This window comes from Rhinatrema bivittatum, chromosome 4 (genome assembly GCF_901001135.1).
Source record: "Rhinatrema bivittatum chromosome 4, aRhiBiv1.1, whole genome shotgun sequence".
Lineage (NCBI taxonomy): Eukaryota > Metazoa > Chordata > Amphibia > Gymnophiona > Rhinatrematidae > Rhinatrema > Rhinatrema bivittatum.
This window is the reverse complement of record NC_042618.1, coordinates 239,270,981-239,288,577: the sequence shown is the minus strand read 5'-3', so window position 1 is coordinate 239,288,577 and position 17,597 is coordinate 239,270,981. Positions and strand designations below refer to the sequence as shown.

At 49.2% G+C, this 17,597-nt stretch overlaps 1 protein-coding gene across 3 annotated transcripts in view; it reads left to right on the top strand.

Moving 5' to 3' along the window:
- The window catches only part of DDX11 (DEAD/H-box helicase 11), a 427,300-nt gene that overhangs the window by 291,368 nt on the left and 118,335 nt on the right, over positions 1 to 17,597 (top strand). For all 3 annotated transcript variants that reach the window (XM_029599951.1, XM_029599952.1, XM_029599950.1), the window contains exon 18: positions 11,210 to 11,322. In XM_029599951.1, the coding sequence (XP_029455811.1) occupies positions 11,210 to 11,322 (113 nt within the window). The remainder of the gene's footprint in view (positions 1 to 11,209; positions 11,323 to 17,597) is intronic.

The window sequence follows — 17,597 nt, the reverse complement described above, 5'->3', positions numbered from 1 at the left end:
GGCTTCGGTATCTTCGGTTCTCTCCTTCTTGCAGGATGGACTAACGAAAGGATTATCATTCAACTCCTTGCGGGTCCAGGTGGCAGCACTGGGGTGTCTGAGGGACCATATTCCCGGGTCCACTCTCGCCTCTCATCCAGATGTGGTCCGTTTCCTCAGAGGGGCTAAGCATTTGCGCCCTCCAGTTCACAGAGTGTATCCATCCTGGAGCTTGAACCTAGTTCATCCTTTGAGCCCCTCAGGAAAGCATCCTTGAAAGACCTCACTCTGAAGGTGGTCTTCTTAGTGGCCATTTGCTCAGCTCAAAGGGTTTCAGAACTTCAGGCTTTGTCCTGCAGGGAACCTTTCCTGCGAATTTCAGTCTCAGGGGTGTCTTTGAGAACTGTTCCGTCCTTCTTGCCCAAGGTAGTCTCTGCTTTTCATGTGAGTTAGTCCGTGGAACTCCCTGCCTTTACGGACCTGGACCTCACGTCCTCGCAGGCTAGAGATTTGAGGCGCCTGGATGTCAGGAGGGCTATCCTGCTGTATCTGGAAGTCACTAACAGTTTTCGCTTGTCTGATCATCTTTTCGTTTTGTGGCACGGCCCAAGGAAGGGGCGTCAAGCTTCGAAGGCCACCATAGCAAGGTGACTCAAGGAGGCTATTGCATTTTCTTATATCGGCTGTGGTCGCCCAGTTCCAGATGGGTTGCGGGCTCACTCTACACGTTCCCAGGCTGCTTCCTGGGATGAATGCTAGCTGGTCTCCCCACAGGAAATTTGCAGGGCGGCCACCTGGTAATCTTTCCACACCTTTGCTCGAAACTACCGGTTGGACGTCCAGGCTCTGGGTGTCGGTTATTTTGGAAAGAGTGTGCTTCAAGCAGGACTCTCCATGTCCCACCCTCATTAGGGGAAGCTTGGGTACATCCGAGGTGTCTGGACTGATCTGGTTACGTACAGGGAAAAGAAAATTGGGTCTTACCTGCTAATTTTCATTCCTGTAGTTCCACGGATCAGTCCAGACACCCACCCGTATCGTAGGTTGGCTTTTTGGATAGACCGCCCGATTTCTGTTGTTCGTCTCCCTCTTTGTTGAGGTTTGGCATTGGTGCTGCAGATATTTAGGCAACCAGTTAATCCAGTTGTTCCCTTGTTCATACTCCCCTGCCTTGGCTACGTGGGACCGCCTTCCGATCTGTTTTATTGGACCTTCCCTGATTCATGGTACTACAGGTACGAAAATGAGCAGGTAAGACCCAATTTTCTTATAAATGGGGTGAGTCCCAGGTTCCTTGGTTACCAAAGAATAAGAAACAGATGCCGTGCTCCTTCAGCACAAGAGGTCATACTAGGGGGTTCAAATATTTTAGACCTTATAGAGGAGCTTCTTTTTAAGGACTTGACTTTTGGGTAGGTCTCAGTCAATTCATCTCAGACAGCCCAGACGGGGCACACGCTCAGGTAGAAGAGCCCACCGAGCCTCCCAATGAAGGTGTACCGACCCCCCCCCCCCCGGAACAGGAGATAGGGGTTGCCTCACTTTCTTTTATCGGAGGTGGGTTGAGATCATATTAGACCAGTGGGTTCTGGAGGTGTTAAGAGACAGCTATGCACTGGAGTTTCGCAGTGTTCCTCAGGACGTTTTGATAGTATCTCTCTGCAAATCTCTGCAGAAGAGACAGGCAGTTGAGTGTACGCTGACAAGACTCCTCAGCCTGCTGGCCTTGGTTCCATTGCCCACTTCTCAAGAAAATATGTGCCGATGTTCCATTGATTTCGTTGTGCCCAAGAAGGAGGGCTCTTTTCGCCCCCATCCTAGATCTCGGGGTCAACTGTCATTTGTGGGTGACTCGTTTTTGTATGGAAACCATGCACTTAGTGATAATGGCAGTATAGTTAGTGGAGTTTCTGACATCTCTATACTTGTCTGAGGCGTACCTTCATATTCCCATCTGGCTAGAACATCAACGATTTCTGCATTTCACGGTTTTGTGGCATCATCAGTTTCGAGCACTGCCTTTTGGTTTGGCTACCACACCCAGAACTTTTTCCAAGGTTGTGGTAGTGGTGGTGGTGGTGGTGGCGGCGGCGGCAGAGTTGAGAAAGGATGATACTCTGGTACACCTGTACTAGGCAACTGACTGATTCGGCCCAAGAGTCTGGAAAAGAGCCTTCAGGTTTTGTGCAAGGTGATCTCCTAGTTGCAGGAACTAGATTAGGTGATGAACTTGGCCAAGAGTAATCTTTAGCTATCACAGTCACTGGAGTATCTTGATGTTCAATTCGACATGAAGCAGGGCAGGGTGTTCCTGCTGGAGGACCATATTCAGAAGCTGATAGCACAGGTGCATCTATTGATGAACACAATACATCCGACAGTATGGTCTCATCTACAGGTACTTGCATTGATGGCGCCATGGGTGAGGGCGCAGATGCTTCCTCTTCAGCACACACTGTTGTCTTGTTGGAGCCCACAGTCTCAGGATTATTCGATTCTGCTCCACCTGCCAATGGAGATCTGCATACACTTGCAGTGGTGGATGCAACCGGATCATCTAAGAAAGGGGGTTTCCCTGAAATCACCAGACTGGCTAGTACTCATGACAGATGCGAGCCACCAGGGTTGGGGAGCTCACTGTCAGGAGCTGACAGTGCAAGGGTGCTGGAGTACAGAAGTCTGTCTGAAGCATCAATCAGCTGGAGGCCCGTGCTGTCTGGTTGGCATGCTTGAGAATCGGTGACCAATTGCAGGGTCGTGTGGTCCAGACAATGTCGGACAATGTGACGATAGTGGCCTATATCAATTGGCAGGGAGGAACCAAGAGCCAGCAAGTGTCGCAGGAAATAGCCCAACTTATGGAATGGGCGGAAGTGCATCTTCAGGAGATCTTAGCTTGCACATTGCAGGAAAAGACAGTGTAAGAGCCAACTTTCTCAGCCGACAGAGTCTGGATCCAGGAGAATGGGAATTATCAAATGAGGTGTTCCAGTTTGTAGTAGATCACTGGGGCCTTCTCTTTCTGGACCTGCTGGCGACTTCTCACAGTGTGAAGATTCCTCACTTCTTCAGTCGCGGGTGAGATCAAAAGTCCTTGGTCATTGATACCCTCATGCAGGAGTGGCCGGAGGGAAGCTACAGTATGCCTTTCCCCTGTGGTCCATGTTGGGTAGAATGATTTGGAGGATTGAGAGTAACACGGGGATGGTGCTTCTGGTGGCACCAGATTGGCCCAGAAGAGTGTAGTATGCAGATTTACGAAGGCTCCTAGTGGACTTTCACCTTCGATTTATGGATCACAGGGATCTGCTACGGCAGGGGCCTGTTCTTCACGAAGATCCGACTCGATTTTGTCTTACGTTATGGCCCTTGAGAGGGCTCAGTTGCTAAAGCATGGATATTCTGGTGCAGTGATTGCCACTTTGCTACAAGCAAGAAAGTTGTCCACTTCCTTAGCCTATGTGTAAGTTTGGCAAGTGTTTGAGGCTTGATATGATGATCGAGAGGTTCTGCCTCATTCAGTTAAGATCCCACTCATTTTGGAATTTTTGCTGTATGAATTGAGTAAAGAGTTGGCCTTTAATTCATTAAAGGTACAAGTGGCAGCTCTTACCTGTTTCCATGGTTAGGTGAATGGTGGACACTTGTCAGCTTATCAGTTGTGTCCCGTTTTTTAAAATGAATGAAGCATCTTCGTCCTCTCTTGCGGCTATCGGTGCCTTTCTTAATTTAGTTTTGGAATTTTTGGTGGGCCCCACTTTTCTCCCAATGCCTAGCCTTTCCTTGAGATTGTTGACCTTGAAAATAGTTATTTTTGTGGCAGTATGTTCGGTGCATAGAGTATCTGAACTGCAAGCCTTGTCTTGCCAGGAGCCGTTTCTACAGGTGACTCCGGGGATGGTACAGCTGCATACTTTTCCTTTCATTTTGCCAAAAGTGGACTCGGATTTTCACTTGAATCAGTTAATTTCCCTGCCGCATCTGGCAGGGAAAGACATGCGGAAGAATATCGCCTATTATTGCCCTTGGATGTCAAGAGTCATATCTACAGGTATTTGGAGGTTTCTAAACCTCTCAGGAAGACAGATCTCCTGTTTGTTCTCCATGGAGGGAGTAATCAGGGTGAACCGGTGTCACAGGCTATGATAGCCTGCTGAATTAAGGATGTAGTCACAGCCACTTGTGTGATGCTGAGCAGCCGTTGCCTAGTCAGGTAAGGTTCATTCCACTAGGGCTCAGGCAGTGTCACGGGCAGAGGTTAGATTGTTGTCTCCCGTTGACATTTGCTGAGCTGCAACATGGTCCTCTTTACACACCTTTTCCAGGCATTGCCACCCAAGAGGACACAACCTTTGCGCGTGTGGTGTTGATTGGAACGTGGGCAGCCTCCTGCCCTGTTCGGGAGTAGCTTTGGTACATCCCACTGGTTTTGGATCCACCTGCCCATATGCTAAGAAAGGAGAAATTACTACTTAGCTGATAATTTCCTTTTCTTTAATAAGAACAGGTGGATCCACCTTCTCACCCTTAGCTGCCAGATGGTTGTGCTGTTGTCCTCCTGCATGGCCGCATGTTCTAGAGGTTATTTATTTATTTATTTAACAGTTTTTTTTTTGTTTTTTTTTTTTGTGGAGGAACACATACCAGGTTACTGGTATGTGTTCCTCCACAAGGTTACTGGTATGTGTTCCTCCAGTCCCTAGACTAGTGTTATTACACTATCTTTCTGAGCTCAGTGTTTTCCTGTTGGCTGAGTGCTGGAATGGTTATCTGTTAATAATCAATCTGTTATCTGTTAATAATCAAATTTTTTTAGTTTGTCCACAGTTGACTTTTGCAGACAATACTGGCAGGCTAATGTCAGTGCAAGGGTATATATAATGTGATGTCAGCTTTGCTCTTTCTCCGAGGACAAGCAGGATGGTAGTCCTCACAGATGGGTGACATCATCAGATGGAGCCAGGCATGGAAAACTTTTGTCAAAGTGTCTAGAAACTTTGACTGGCACACTGAGCATGCCCAGCATGCCACTATCCCCGCAGTCACGCGGGGTCCCCCTTCAGTCTCCTTTTTTCCGCGATGCAGTTGCCTCATTGGTTTTTGAGCTCTTCAGTTTCTTTTCTTAAAAGGAAGAAATTATTCTTTTTTTCATTGGTTCATCCCTGCTCCGGGGTCCCCCTTCGCGAGTCTGTTCCTCCGGCATTGGTAAGTCAATTTTTCACGTTGTTGCGGTTGGGTTCCCGAGCGTCTACCCTTCGGTGGCCACTGACCACATGTCTTTTCTCGATGGCGACCGACTTCTGGAAGTGCTCTTAGTGTCCACGGACTATGTCCATCATGGACCCGCATGACATCTGCGTCCTTTGCCTGGGACGTTCCCACAATGTTAGTAGGTGCCCCAGTTGTGCTCAGATGACACCCAAGGGCCAGCACTCCTGTCTGGATAAGATGTAGCACCTGTTCGGTCCCCAGCGGTCTGCTCCATCGACTCCAGTCTCTGGGACTTCGGGCCAGGGTGATCGTGGTGAGCCAGGGCCGTCGCCTTCGGTGCCCTGCTGCGAAGAAAAGGGCGCGGGGTATTACCCCTCGCCCGTGTCGGGCCAGTTTAAGACCTCGGGATCATCTTCCTCAGTGCCAGAGAAGGACCGGACTGAACAGTGAGGGAAGCACCGACACTGGCACCGACGGTCGTCACCACAAGGTGCTGGCACTGATACCGGAGGGGCACCGGCCTCGGCCAAGCCCCCGTTCGAAGCGGCCCCGGGGTGAGGAGGCCCACCTTCCTCCAAACCCAGGAGCCCAGGGCGTTTCCCCCCGATTCCTGTGCCGGGTACCGTGCCTCAGTGGACCCCCGTGGAGGCTCTGGTTATGCCCCATCCTTGTTCTCCTCTCTCATCGGTGCTCGCTATGCCTGAATTTTGGGAGGAGTTGGACTGGGTAGTGCAGCAGGCGATGCTTCATGCCTTCTGGGACCTCAAGCAACCACCGGTGCTGGCCCCCATGCCGACTCCGGAACCAGCACCCTCAATGCTGGCACCCCTGCTGGAGCAGTTGGATGTACTTCTTGGAGTCCTGCCGATGCAACTAGTGCCTGAGGGTCCTTTGGGCCCCATTGGCCACCGATACCATCCCGATTCCAGGTTCTTCGGAGGAGGAGGACGCGGCTCTGTGCCTACTACCGAGGGCAATGCCGTTTCTTCCCGGGCTGTTGGGTGTTCCAGAGCCTCCTGGTCTGTCGAGGTCCTCTATGCCCCTGGCGCCCTCAATGCCTGCGTGGCCTCCGGGGCCGAGGCTTCCCGACAGACCGTCAGTGCAGGTACCTCGGGACCCAGGACTTGGCCTCCGTCCCTGATCCCGTGGGGATCACTAGTGAGGAAGAGGCTCCTTACAATCCCTGGGGTGATGATTCCTCCGCGTTTTCCTCTGAGGCCTCGGTTGATCGTTCGTCCGAGCCTTCACCTTTGGACAAGAGGCGCTGTCTGCCCCCGGAGGATTTGTCCTTTGCCAGCTTTGTTCGGGCAATGGCGGAAGCTATACCTTTTCAGTTACTTACTGAAGAGGATGCCTGCCATAAAATGTTGGAAATCCTCCAATTCGTTGATGTTCCGAAGGAGGTGGTGGCTGTCCTGGTGCATGAGGTCCTCCTTGAGCTCCTCCACTGGCTATAGGAGCACCCAGGCTCCGTTGCCCCGGTCAACCGGAAGTCAGATGCCATTTATTTGGTGCAGCAAGGTCCGGGATTCCAAAAGAGTCAGCTCCCGCACCAGTCGGTCGTAGTAGAGACTGCCTTCAAAAAGGCTAAGTGATCCCGAACCCACTGTTCTGCCTCCCTGGGAAAAGACCTAAGGGCCCGGATGTCCTAGGCCGCAGAGTCTTCCAGGGGGTGGTGCTCATTGCCCATATTGCAGCGTATCAATTGTACATGAATCAGTAGAATCACAACCTCTGGAAGCTGGTCCAGGAGCTTGCAGAAGGTCTCCCGTAACAGCGCGAGGAAGGGTTGGAATCCATAGTGCAGAAGGGCTTCGAGGCTGGTAAGCATGAAGTGTGAGCGGCCTACAATGTTTTTGAGACTGCAGCAAGGGTGTCAGTGGCTGGCATTAGTTCCCAGCAATGGGCCTGGCTTAAGGCCTCTGACCTCCGCCTGAAGTCCAGGAGAAGCTGGCCGACCTACCTTGCACAGGTGAAAACCTGTTCGGAGACAAGTTCTGGGACGCGATGGCCCAACTAAAGGACCACCATGAAACCCTGCAGCAGCTATCCGCCAGCACCTCGGATCCTTCATCGGCAACTCATCGGGCACCGCATCAGGATCCGAGGAAGCTCTTCTATAGACAGTGGAGATACTATCCTCCTGCCCCTCGGGCTAGGGCGTCTTGAGGTACCCCTAAGGGCCATCCATGCCAGCAGCGGGCCCCTCAGGCCCAGCCCACGCCTCAACCCGGCCCTGCAGTGGGGTTTTGACTGGCACAGAGAGAGCAGCAGCCTGGTTCCGGTGCCCAGGGATCTCGAGTCACCGGTTGGGGGCTGGCTGTGTCTGTTTGCGGACTGCTGGGCTCCCATCGCAACCGACTGCTAGGTGTTGACCATTGTGAAATGGTGCTACCGCCTGAATCTACTCAGCGTTCCAGCGGACTACCCTCCTTCACCAGGGTGGGATCTCATGGAGTATGCGGCGGCCCTCAAGTTGGAACTCTCGGCCCTGTTGCGGGCCAAGGCCATCGAGCTGGTTCCCCGTGCCCAGCAGGGGCTGGGGTTTCTACTCCAGGTACTTTCTCATTCCAAAGAGAACAGGCGGCCTCTGGCCCATCCTCGATCTCCGAGCCTTAAACAGGCTCCTGAGGCAAGAACGGTTCAAGATGGTCTCATTAGGCACCTTGCTTCTCCTTCGTCATCAGGGGGATTGGCTCTGCTCTCTCGATTTGAAGGACGCCTACAAGCACATCGCCATATTTCTGCCTCATTGGAAATTCCTGTGCTTTGTGGTAGGCTAGCAGCACTTCCAGTACAGTGTTCTGCCATTCGGCCTCGCCTCTGCACCTCGTGTCTTCACCAGGTGCTTGGCAATGGTGGGGGCACATCTGCGCTGAAAGGGGGTGCATGTGTTCCCATTCTTGGATGACTGGCTTGTCATGAGTCTCTAGAGGGAAGGAGCCATTTGGGCCCTGTGCTCAACAGTTGAGGCGCTTCAGTCACAGGGTTTTCTCATCAGTTATCCAAAATCCCAGTTGACACCGTCCCAGCAGCTCAGCTTTATTGGAGCGTATCTGGACACCACAGTGGCCAGGGCATGCCTCCCCAGCGATTGTGCGTCAACTCTGGTAGGGCTAGCTCTGTCCATTTGCCACCTGCTTTTGCAGCTGCTGGGCCACATGGCGGCAGCAGTGCATGTCACCCCAATGGCCCGCCTGGCCATGAGGTATGCTCTGAATGCTTTCCGTTACCGCCTGACCCACAAAGTTGACCTGATACAGACGGACAACCAAGTAGCAATGTGGTATGTAAACAAGCAGGGGGGTACACAGATTCCTATCTGCTCTGCCAGGAGTCTGCACAGATCTGGGCCTTGGCCAAGTCCAGGAACGTGCTCTTATGAGCAGTATACCTGGCAGGGATGGAGAATGTGGTGGCGGACTGCCTAAGTCGGATGTTCCATCCCCATGAGTGGTCCCTGAACCCATCCGTGGCAGACGAGATCTTCTGCAGGTGGGGTCTCCCGGATGTGGATCTCTTCGCCTCCCCTCAGAAGGTGAATTGCTTCTACTCCCTGAACAGGGAGGACAGAGAGCCAGCCTTGGATGCCTTTGCCTAATAATGGAGTGCAGGTCTCCTGTACACGTATCCTCCACTTCCGCTAATAGGCAGGACCCTCGTGAAGCTCCAGCAGGACGGGGGCTCCATGATGATGATATCCCCGCATTGGCCGCGACAGGTCTGGTTCCGATCCTGCGCGACCTGTCGGTCCAGGAGCCCATACGCCTCAGTGCCTCTCCCGACCTCATCACACAGGTTCGGGGCAGGTTGCGTCACCCTTTTGGAGAACATGTTGCAGGTCCTGGTAGCTTCTCGGAAGCCTTCCACATGGAAGTCCTACTGGTTGAAGTGGAGGAGGTTCTCGGTTTGGTATGTGGAGCAAGGTCTTGACCCTTTCACCTGTCCCACACCTCGGCTTCTAGACTATCTATGTCGACTCTCAGAGTTGGGGTTGCAGACTACTTCGATTCGTGTTCATCTGGGTGCTATCAGCGCCTACCACCGAGGAGTGGGTGACACTCCAATCTTGGTGCAGCCGTTAGGGCGCGTCATGTGGGGGTTTGCTACAATTGAAGCCTCCGCTGTGTCCTCCTGTTGTGGCCTGGGACCTCAACGTGGTGTTAGCGCGGCTCATGCAGTCACCATTTGAGCCTTTGTGCTCCTGCGAGCTTAAACACCTCACCTGGAAGGTTATCTTCCTGTTGGCAATTAATTCCGCCCGCAGGGTCAGTGAACTTCAGGCCCTGGTGATCTATCCGCCTTATATGAGGTTCTTCCACGACAGGGTGGTGTTATGCACTCACCCTAAGTTTCTGCCTAAGGTGGTGACTGACTTCCACCTGAATCAGTCTATTGTGCTACCCACCTTCTTTCCGAGGCCACACTCCCACAAGGGTGAGCAGACTCTGTACACCTTGGACTGCAAACATGCTCTGGCATTTTACCTGGAGCGCACTGCAGCCCACAGGCAGTCCATGCAACTCTTTGTCTCCTCTGACAAAAATAGACTTGGGGTTGTGGTGGGCAAGCAAACCCTGTCCATTTGGCTGGCGGACTGTATCACTTTCTGCTATGAGCAAGCGGGCCTTCCGCTCAGAGGCTGAGTAAAGGCGCACTCAGTGAAAGCCATGGCAGCATCGGTGGCCCACTTCCCTGTGGTCCCTATTGTTGAGATCTGCAAGGCCACGACATGGCGTTCCCTCCACACGTTTGCAGCCCACTACTGTCTGGACAAGGATGGTCAACAGGACTTGACCAGTCTGTCCTTCGCAACTTGTTCCAAGAGTGAGAACCCAACTCTCCGTGCCTAGGACCCAATGTGTGGTTCATGCTGCCTCCTGTTGTTGCCAACAGCACCCCTGTTGTTGTGCCTGTTGCACGTTATTGGGTGTCTGTTGGTCCGGTATGTTCCGAGGGCAGCCTGTAGCTTGGTATTCACCCATCTGTGAGGACTACCATCCTGCTTGTCCTGGGAGAAAGCAGAGTTGTTCTCCCAGGACAGCAGGATGTTAGTCCTTAGGAATCCCACCCACCACCCTGCAGAGTTGGGTTCGTCTGCGGTTTATTTTATTTTTCGCTCGTCTTTTTCACTTTTATATAAGGCTGAAGGGGGACTCCGCCTGGCTGCGGGGATAATGGCATGCCAGGCTTCATCTGATGATGTCACCCGTCTGTGAGGACTAACATCCTGCTGTCCTGGGAGAACACCTGTTACAGGTAAGCAACTCTGCTGTCTCCATTTGCTGGTAGTGGTGCATAATCCACTGGTTTTGGATACACCTGTCCTTATTAAAGAAAAGGAAATTATCAGTTAAATAGTAATTTCTCCTTTTAATTTTATTTTTCCTGTGGATTTTAATTTTATAACAAAAAAGAAAAATCAGTGGAAAAACGACTGTTACAATCTGCAGCATAAAAATTAGTGGAAAAGTAATTTTTCCTTTGTTTTTTGTTTTTTTTGTATTTGTTTCAACATTGAAATTCCTAGGAAAAATAAAATAACTGAAAATGAAGGTCTTTAGTTATGGACCCAGTCAAGTCAGAGGAAGATAAAAACAACACACAATAGTTTAAGCTGTTCATGTCATTTGTGTTTTTACATAAACCGAGTACTCAGAAATGACTTTTGAAGTGAGATGGTTAAGTAAATGGGATATTTATTTTCAAAAGCATCAACTTGATGTAGAAATCAAGAAGCTGGGAAGGAGCTTGATGGTTTGTGCCTGTCAGAAGCTGTATTGGAGTTGGGATTATGACAGTGGACACACTCCTAAATCTAGAACTGTAAACTTCCGGTGATAAAAAGTAAAACTGCTTCCATGTGCTGGGTTTGAATCTATTTGGGCAGGAGAATGCAGTACTATTAGCTAATCTTGCTTTTCATGTATTTGGAATTAAGCATACATAAGCAGGGCTTGTGTTGACTACCTTGCTCTTTTCTTGCTTGTAATTTCATTCCCTCTCTTGCCCTCCACAGCTACCGTGGGCCAAAGCAGTCTAAAGTTCCTCTTGCTCAATCCAGCAGTGCCCTTTGCTCAGGTGCTGAAGGAATGTCGTTCTGTTATCATTGCTGGTGGCACCATGCAGCCGGTGAGTTTGGTGCTTCCTCTTCTTAGAACTCGCTAGGTTTATTTACTCTATCCCTCGAAGTATTGGTGAAAGTAGCTGCTTCAGTGCCACTTGGAGAATGGTTGCTGATGCCTGTGTCCTGCTGCGTCACAGAACCAATTTTACATGAGACCCAGTGCTCAAGAGGGAGATCTGTGTGGTCTCAAAACCTCACATACTACAACTTTATTTGTTAGTTCTTTTCAAGGCTTAATTTTCCAAGCCTTTTAAGCACATTAAACAGGTTTTATGTACACAAATTGTGCTTTGAAATTCAGCTGGTGGATTCTGTGGGTAAAGGTTTGCACAAAACCCGTTTTTGTGTGTACTTCTATCCACAGTAGGATTAGTCATTCCAGGGGACGGAGTTGGGGCAGAGAAGGGATATATGTGCATACTTTTGATTTTTGAGGGTACGAGCGTAAATCTTCAGATCCAAAGATCACCTGTTCCAGAGCAGGTGTTAGCTTCGTGTGTGTATGTTGGCGCAAGTATCCCATTAACCCACAGATTTTCAAAGTGGTCTTAGCTGCTTTGAAAATTTGGGCTAAAGTCTTTCACCTTATGCAGGCTATTAAAAGTAATTACCCCCTCTTAAAGAGTATCACAAACTCTGAAGACCTCGGTGCATACTGAGATACCATGGGTCTTGGTGCTCAATACTTGACGCAGGTGAGTACTGGGGAGAGGTAATGGAGCTTGCTGCAGTTTGTGCTCCAGAATTGTGCATCTCAATAATTAACAAGGGCTGAACAGAAGTGAGTCTCACTACAAAGGTATGGAACTGGGGAATGTGAGGGGTGGCGTCCTGTGAATGATACATGTAATATAAATAGAATTAAAAAGAGCATATATGCAAAACAGACACAAGAAATATGCTTGAAATCTTATCTGGAGAGCTAACATTTTGACACTTGTTTTTACCACTTTCACATGGGACTGAAAAATATAATGAATGTCTTTACAGTCTAGATTCATGGCTCTTTGTGTTTATCACTAAAACGGAAAATAGAAAGCAAATTCACATTAATCATGGGATAACTAATCCCGCTCAGGGAGGTTGTTTCACCACTGGATTTGTTCAAGAGAAACTAATGCTGTATTGAATGTGTAAGAATTGGGGATGTGTATTCATTTTGTTGCATTATGTGCATACATTTTTATGTGCTTATGCAAAGGCATTTTATGCATGTAAATAATGAAACAAAACGAAAACACAATACCAAAAGCCAAATAAATATGACATGAATAAAACTTTTCTTGTGCACACCTCTAGTATGAATGACACTTTAGAGTCAAATCTAGACTTGTGTTTAAACACAGAATAGAAATTAATCCACTTCTTATGCTGGAGTATTTCTTCCTGTTGTGTTTGAGGCATTGTGGACCCTTGGTCGCAATGGAGATGACTCCGCACACGGGGAGGAGCCCCGTGGGGAACCACTGCGATAGGCTGACACAGTTAGCAGACACAGAATGGATAGAGTCTTTCTCACAGGACAAGCAGGATGGTAGTCCTCACATATGGGTGACATCACAAGTTGGACCCCAATCACGGAACAGTTCTGTCAAAGTTTCCAGAACTTTGACTGGCCCCTACTGGGCATGCCCAGCATGGCACTAACCCTGCAGCCAGCAGGGGTCTCCCTTCAGTCTTCTTTTTTCCACGCAGCAGTAGCCATGCGGTTAAGGAGCTCTGCAGAGATTCCTGACAGGAATTTTCTTCATGGAATTACTAAAATTTAATTTACCCCACAGGGGTCCCTCCTTCAACTTTTTCAAGCCGCGGTACTCAGGTAAGTTTTTTACCCGTTTTCCGTCGATTACCGTTGAGTTTGGCTCTCGCGGCCTACTGGCCGTCGACCGTACCGCAGCCCAATTTTTTCATGGTCATGGCGTCGGGGTTCCGTCAGTGCCTGGACTGTAATCTCACCATGTCCATCACTGACCCTCACAAAGTCTGTGTAATGTGTCTCGGATGTGAGCACAATGTCCTAACCTGCACCAAATGTGCCCTTATGACACCAAAAGGTCGCAAGGCTAGAATGGAGAAAATGGAACTTCTCTTCCGTGCTCAAACCCCGACGCTGTCTATTGCATCGACGTCATCAGAACCAGAACTGGCACCGTCAACTTCGCGCCAGCATCGACCTCCGGCCGGTGACCATCCGGCATCGACGACTTCTCAGCCTTTGACACCCTCTACTCCTCCTCAGGACCGAGGGGATAGTAGAGATAAACATCGCCACCGGCGTCGAAAGTCTCAGACCATCGAGGGAGCGAAATCATCGACCTTGCCATCGTCCAAGCCGCCGTCGAAGAAGCCCCGTCCAGAAAAGGCACTAACCTTTTCGGCGACCGGGTCACCGAGGCAATCCTCCCCCGACAGGGTATTGGGAGCCGCGACTCCGCCTTTAACGGTGGTCCCTCCGGCTATGCCTCTGCCTCCTTCTTCTGTTCTGGAGCTGAGGCTGCTTGCTTCAGGTCTCCGAGAAGAACTGGACCGGATGGTTCAGGAGGTCATCGACAAGGCGATGCATCCACTCCAGGTTCCTCCGGCACTGACACCGATACCGATTGTGGAACTGACCACTGACCCGATTCCAGCAGCATTGGCACCGCTGCTCTCGAAGATGGAAGCGCTTATGGCCACTTTTCCACCGATGGAATCCAGGCCATAAGAACCTGGCAAGTACCCAAAAACTAAGTCTATTCCATGTTACCGTTACTAGTAATACAGTGGCTATTTTCTAAGTCAATTAATAGCAGGTAATGGACTTCTCCTCCAAGAACTTATCCAATCCTTTTTTAAACACAGCTATACTAACTGCACTAAACACATCCTCTGGCAACAAATTCCAGAGTTTAATTGTGCGTTGAGTAAAAAAGAACTTTCTCAGATTAGTTTTAAATGTGCCACATGCTAACTTCATGGAGTGCCCCTTAGTCTTTCTATTATCCGAAAGAGTAAATAACTGATTCACATCTACCCGTTCTAGACCTCTCATGATTTTAAACACCTCTATCATATCCCCCCTCAGCCGTCTCTTCTCCAAGCTGAAAAGTCCTAACCTCTTTAGTCTTTCCTCATATGGGAGCTGTTCCATTCCCCTTATCATTTTGGTAGCCCTTCTCTGTACCTTCCCCATCGCAATTATATCTTTTTTGAGATGCGGCGACCAGAATTGTACACAGTATTCAAGATGCGGTCTCACCATGGAGCAATACAGAGGCATTATGACATTTTCCGTTTTATTCACCATTCCCTTTCTAATAATTCCCAACATTCTGTTTGCTTTTTTGACTGCCGCAGAACACTGAATCGACAATTTCAATGTGTTATCCACTATGACGCCTAGATCTCTTTCTTGGGTTGTAGCACCTAATATGGAACCTAACATTGTGCAACTATAGCATGGGTTATTTTTCCCTATATGCATCACCTTGCACTTATCCACATTAAATTTCATCTGCCACTTTGATGCCCAATTTTCCAGTCTCACAAGGTCTTCCTGCAATTTATCACAATCTGCTTGTGATTTAACTACTCTGAACAAGTTTGTATCATCTGCAAATTTGATTATCTCACTCGTCGTATTTCTTTCCAGATCATTTATAAATATATTGAAAAGTAAGGGTCCCAATACAGATCCCTGAGGCACTCTACTGCTCACACCCTTCCACTGAGAAAATTGTCCATTTAATCCTGCTCTCTGTTTCCTGTCTTTTAGCCAGTTTGCAATCCACGAAAGGCCATCGCCACCAATCCCATGACTTTTTACTTTTCCTAGAAGCCTCTCATGAGGAACTTTGTCAAACGCCTTCTGAAAATCCAAATATACTACATCTACAGGTTCACCTTTATCCACATGTTTATTAACTCCTTCAAAAGAGTGAAGCAGATTTGTGAGGCAAGACTTGCCTTGGGTAAAGCCATGCTGACTTTGTTCCATTAAACCATGTCTTTCTATAAGTTCTGTGATTTTGATGTTTAGAACACTTTCCACTATTTTTCCTGGCACTGAAGTCAGGCTAACCGGTCGGTAGTTTCCCGGATCACCCCTGGGGCCCTTTTCTAAATATTGGGGTTAAATTAGCTATCCTCCAGTCTTCAGGTACAATGGATGACTTTAATGATAGGTTACAAATTTTTACTAATAGGTCTGAAATTTCATTTTTTAGTTCCTTCAGAACTCTGGGATGTATACCATCCGGTCCAGATGATTTACTACTCTTCAGTTTGTCAATCAGGTCTACCACATCTTCTAGGTTCACCGTGATTTGATTCAGTCCATCTGAATCATTGCCCATGAAAACCTTCTCCAGTACGGGTACCTCCCCAACATCCTCTTCCGTAAACACCAAAGCAAAGAAATCATTTAATCTTTCCGCGATGGCCTTATCTTCTTTAAGTTCCCCTTAAAACCCTTGATCATCTAATGGTCCAATTGACTCCCTCACAGGCTTTCTGCTTCGGATATATTTTAAAAAGTTTTTACTGTGAGTTTTTGCCTCTAAGGCCAACTTCTTTTCAAATTCTCTCTTAGCCTGTCTTATCAGTGTCTTACATTTAACTTGCCAGCATTTATGCATTATCCTATTTTCTTCTGTTGGATCCTTCTTCCAATTTTTGAATGAAGATCTTTTGGCTAAAATAGCTTCTTTCACCTCCCCTTTTAACCATACCGGTAATCGTTTTGCCTTCTTTCCACCCTTCTTAATGTGTGGAATACATTTGGACTGTGCTTCTGGAATGGTATTTTTTAACAATGACCACACTTCTTGCACACTTTTTACTTTTGTAGCTGCTCCTTTCAGTTTGTTTCTAACAGTTTTTCTCATTTTATCAAAGTTTCCCTTTTGAAAGTTTAGCACGAGAGCCGTGGATTTGCATAATGTTTCTCTTCCAGTCATTAAATCAAATTTGATCATATTATGATCACTATTGCCAAGGGCCCCACCACTGTTACCTCTCTCACCAAGTCCTGTGCTCCACTGAGAATTAGATCTAAAATTGCTCCCTCTCTTGTTGGTTCCTGAACCAATTGCTCCATAAAGCTATCATTTATTCCATCCAGGAAAGTTATCTCTCTAGGGCAGCGGTTCTCAACCTGTGGGTCGCGACCCCGGCGGGGGTCGAATGCCCAAAACACAGGGGTCGCCTAAAGCAGGGGTCCCCAACCACCGGTCCGCGGACCGGGACCGGGCCGTGGGAGTTTTTTGCCGGTCCGCGGCGCCGCCAAGCACCGGCAGGTGTGTCGCGCGCTCCCGGTCTCTTCCGCTGCCGTTGCCGCCGGGCTGTCAGCACGTTCAAGCCCAGCGGGAACGGCAGCGGCGCTAGAAGAAGCTGTGCACCCGTGGCTGGGCCTTTTCTTCTTCCTGCGCCTGCCCCCCCCCCTCCCGTGACCCGGAACAGGAAGTGAATCGCGGTGCGCGGGAAGGAGAGAGAGCCGCGCGAAAAAGTAGCAGCAGCGGCTGCAGCATCGGTCCTCGAGCAATAGAAGTAGCCGGTAATGGAGAAAGGAGACAGCAGCATGAGCCTCCCGCGGCCGATGGGATTCTTCTTTCTTGGCCAGCGGAGGCTGCTGCAGCTCCCATTTGTGCTCGGGGGAGAAGAGGAAGTGAGTGAGAGAAAGAGAGAGAAGCAGCCAGCCAGCCTGTGTTTGATTGACTGGTCAGAGAGCTGATGTGTGTGTGTATGTGAGAGACAATGAAAGTGATTGCTCAGGGAGATGACTGATGTGTATGTGAGAGTGTGAGACATTAGTCAGGGAGGTGACTGATGTGTGTGTGTGAGAGAGAGAAAAAGCATGGAAGTGAGAAGTCTGGGTATGTGAGAAAGCATGGGCGTAAGAAGCCTGGTGTTGTGGGGGTGAAAGAAAGCATGGGAGTGAGAAACCTGGGTGAGTGTGCATGCATGAGAGAGAGAGACTGCTTGGTAAGGTGATGGTGCGTGTGAGAGAAAAAGACTGGTGTGTGTGTGTGAATATGAGAGAATGTGATTCAGGGAATGAGAAGCCTGTGCACGTGGAGAGTGAGCATGGAAATGAGAGAGACTGGTGTGTGTGTAACAGAGAGAAAGTGATTATGGGAATGAGAAGCCTGTGCATGTGGAGAGAACAAGCATGGGAGTGAGAGACTGGTGAGTGAGTGTGTGTGTGTGTGTGTGTGTGAGAGAGAGAGAGACAGAGAAAGTGATTATGAGAGTGAGAAGCCCATATATGTAAGTAGAACACGGGAGTGGGAAGCCTGTGTGT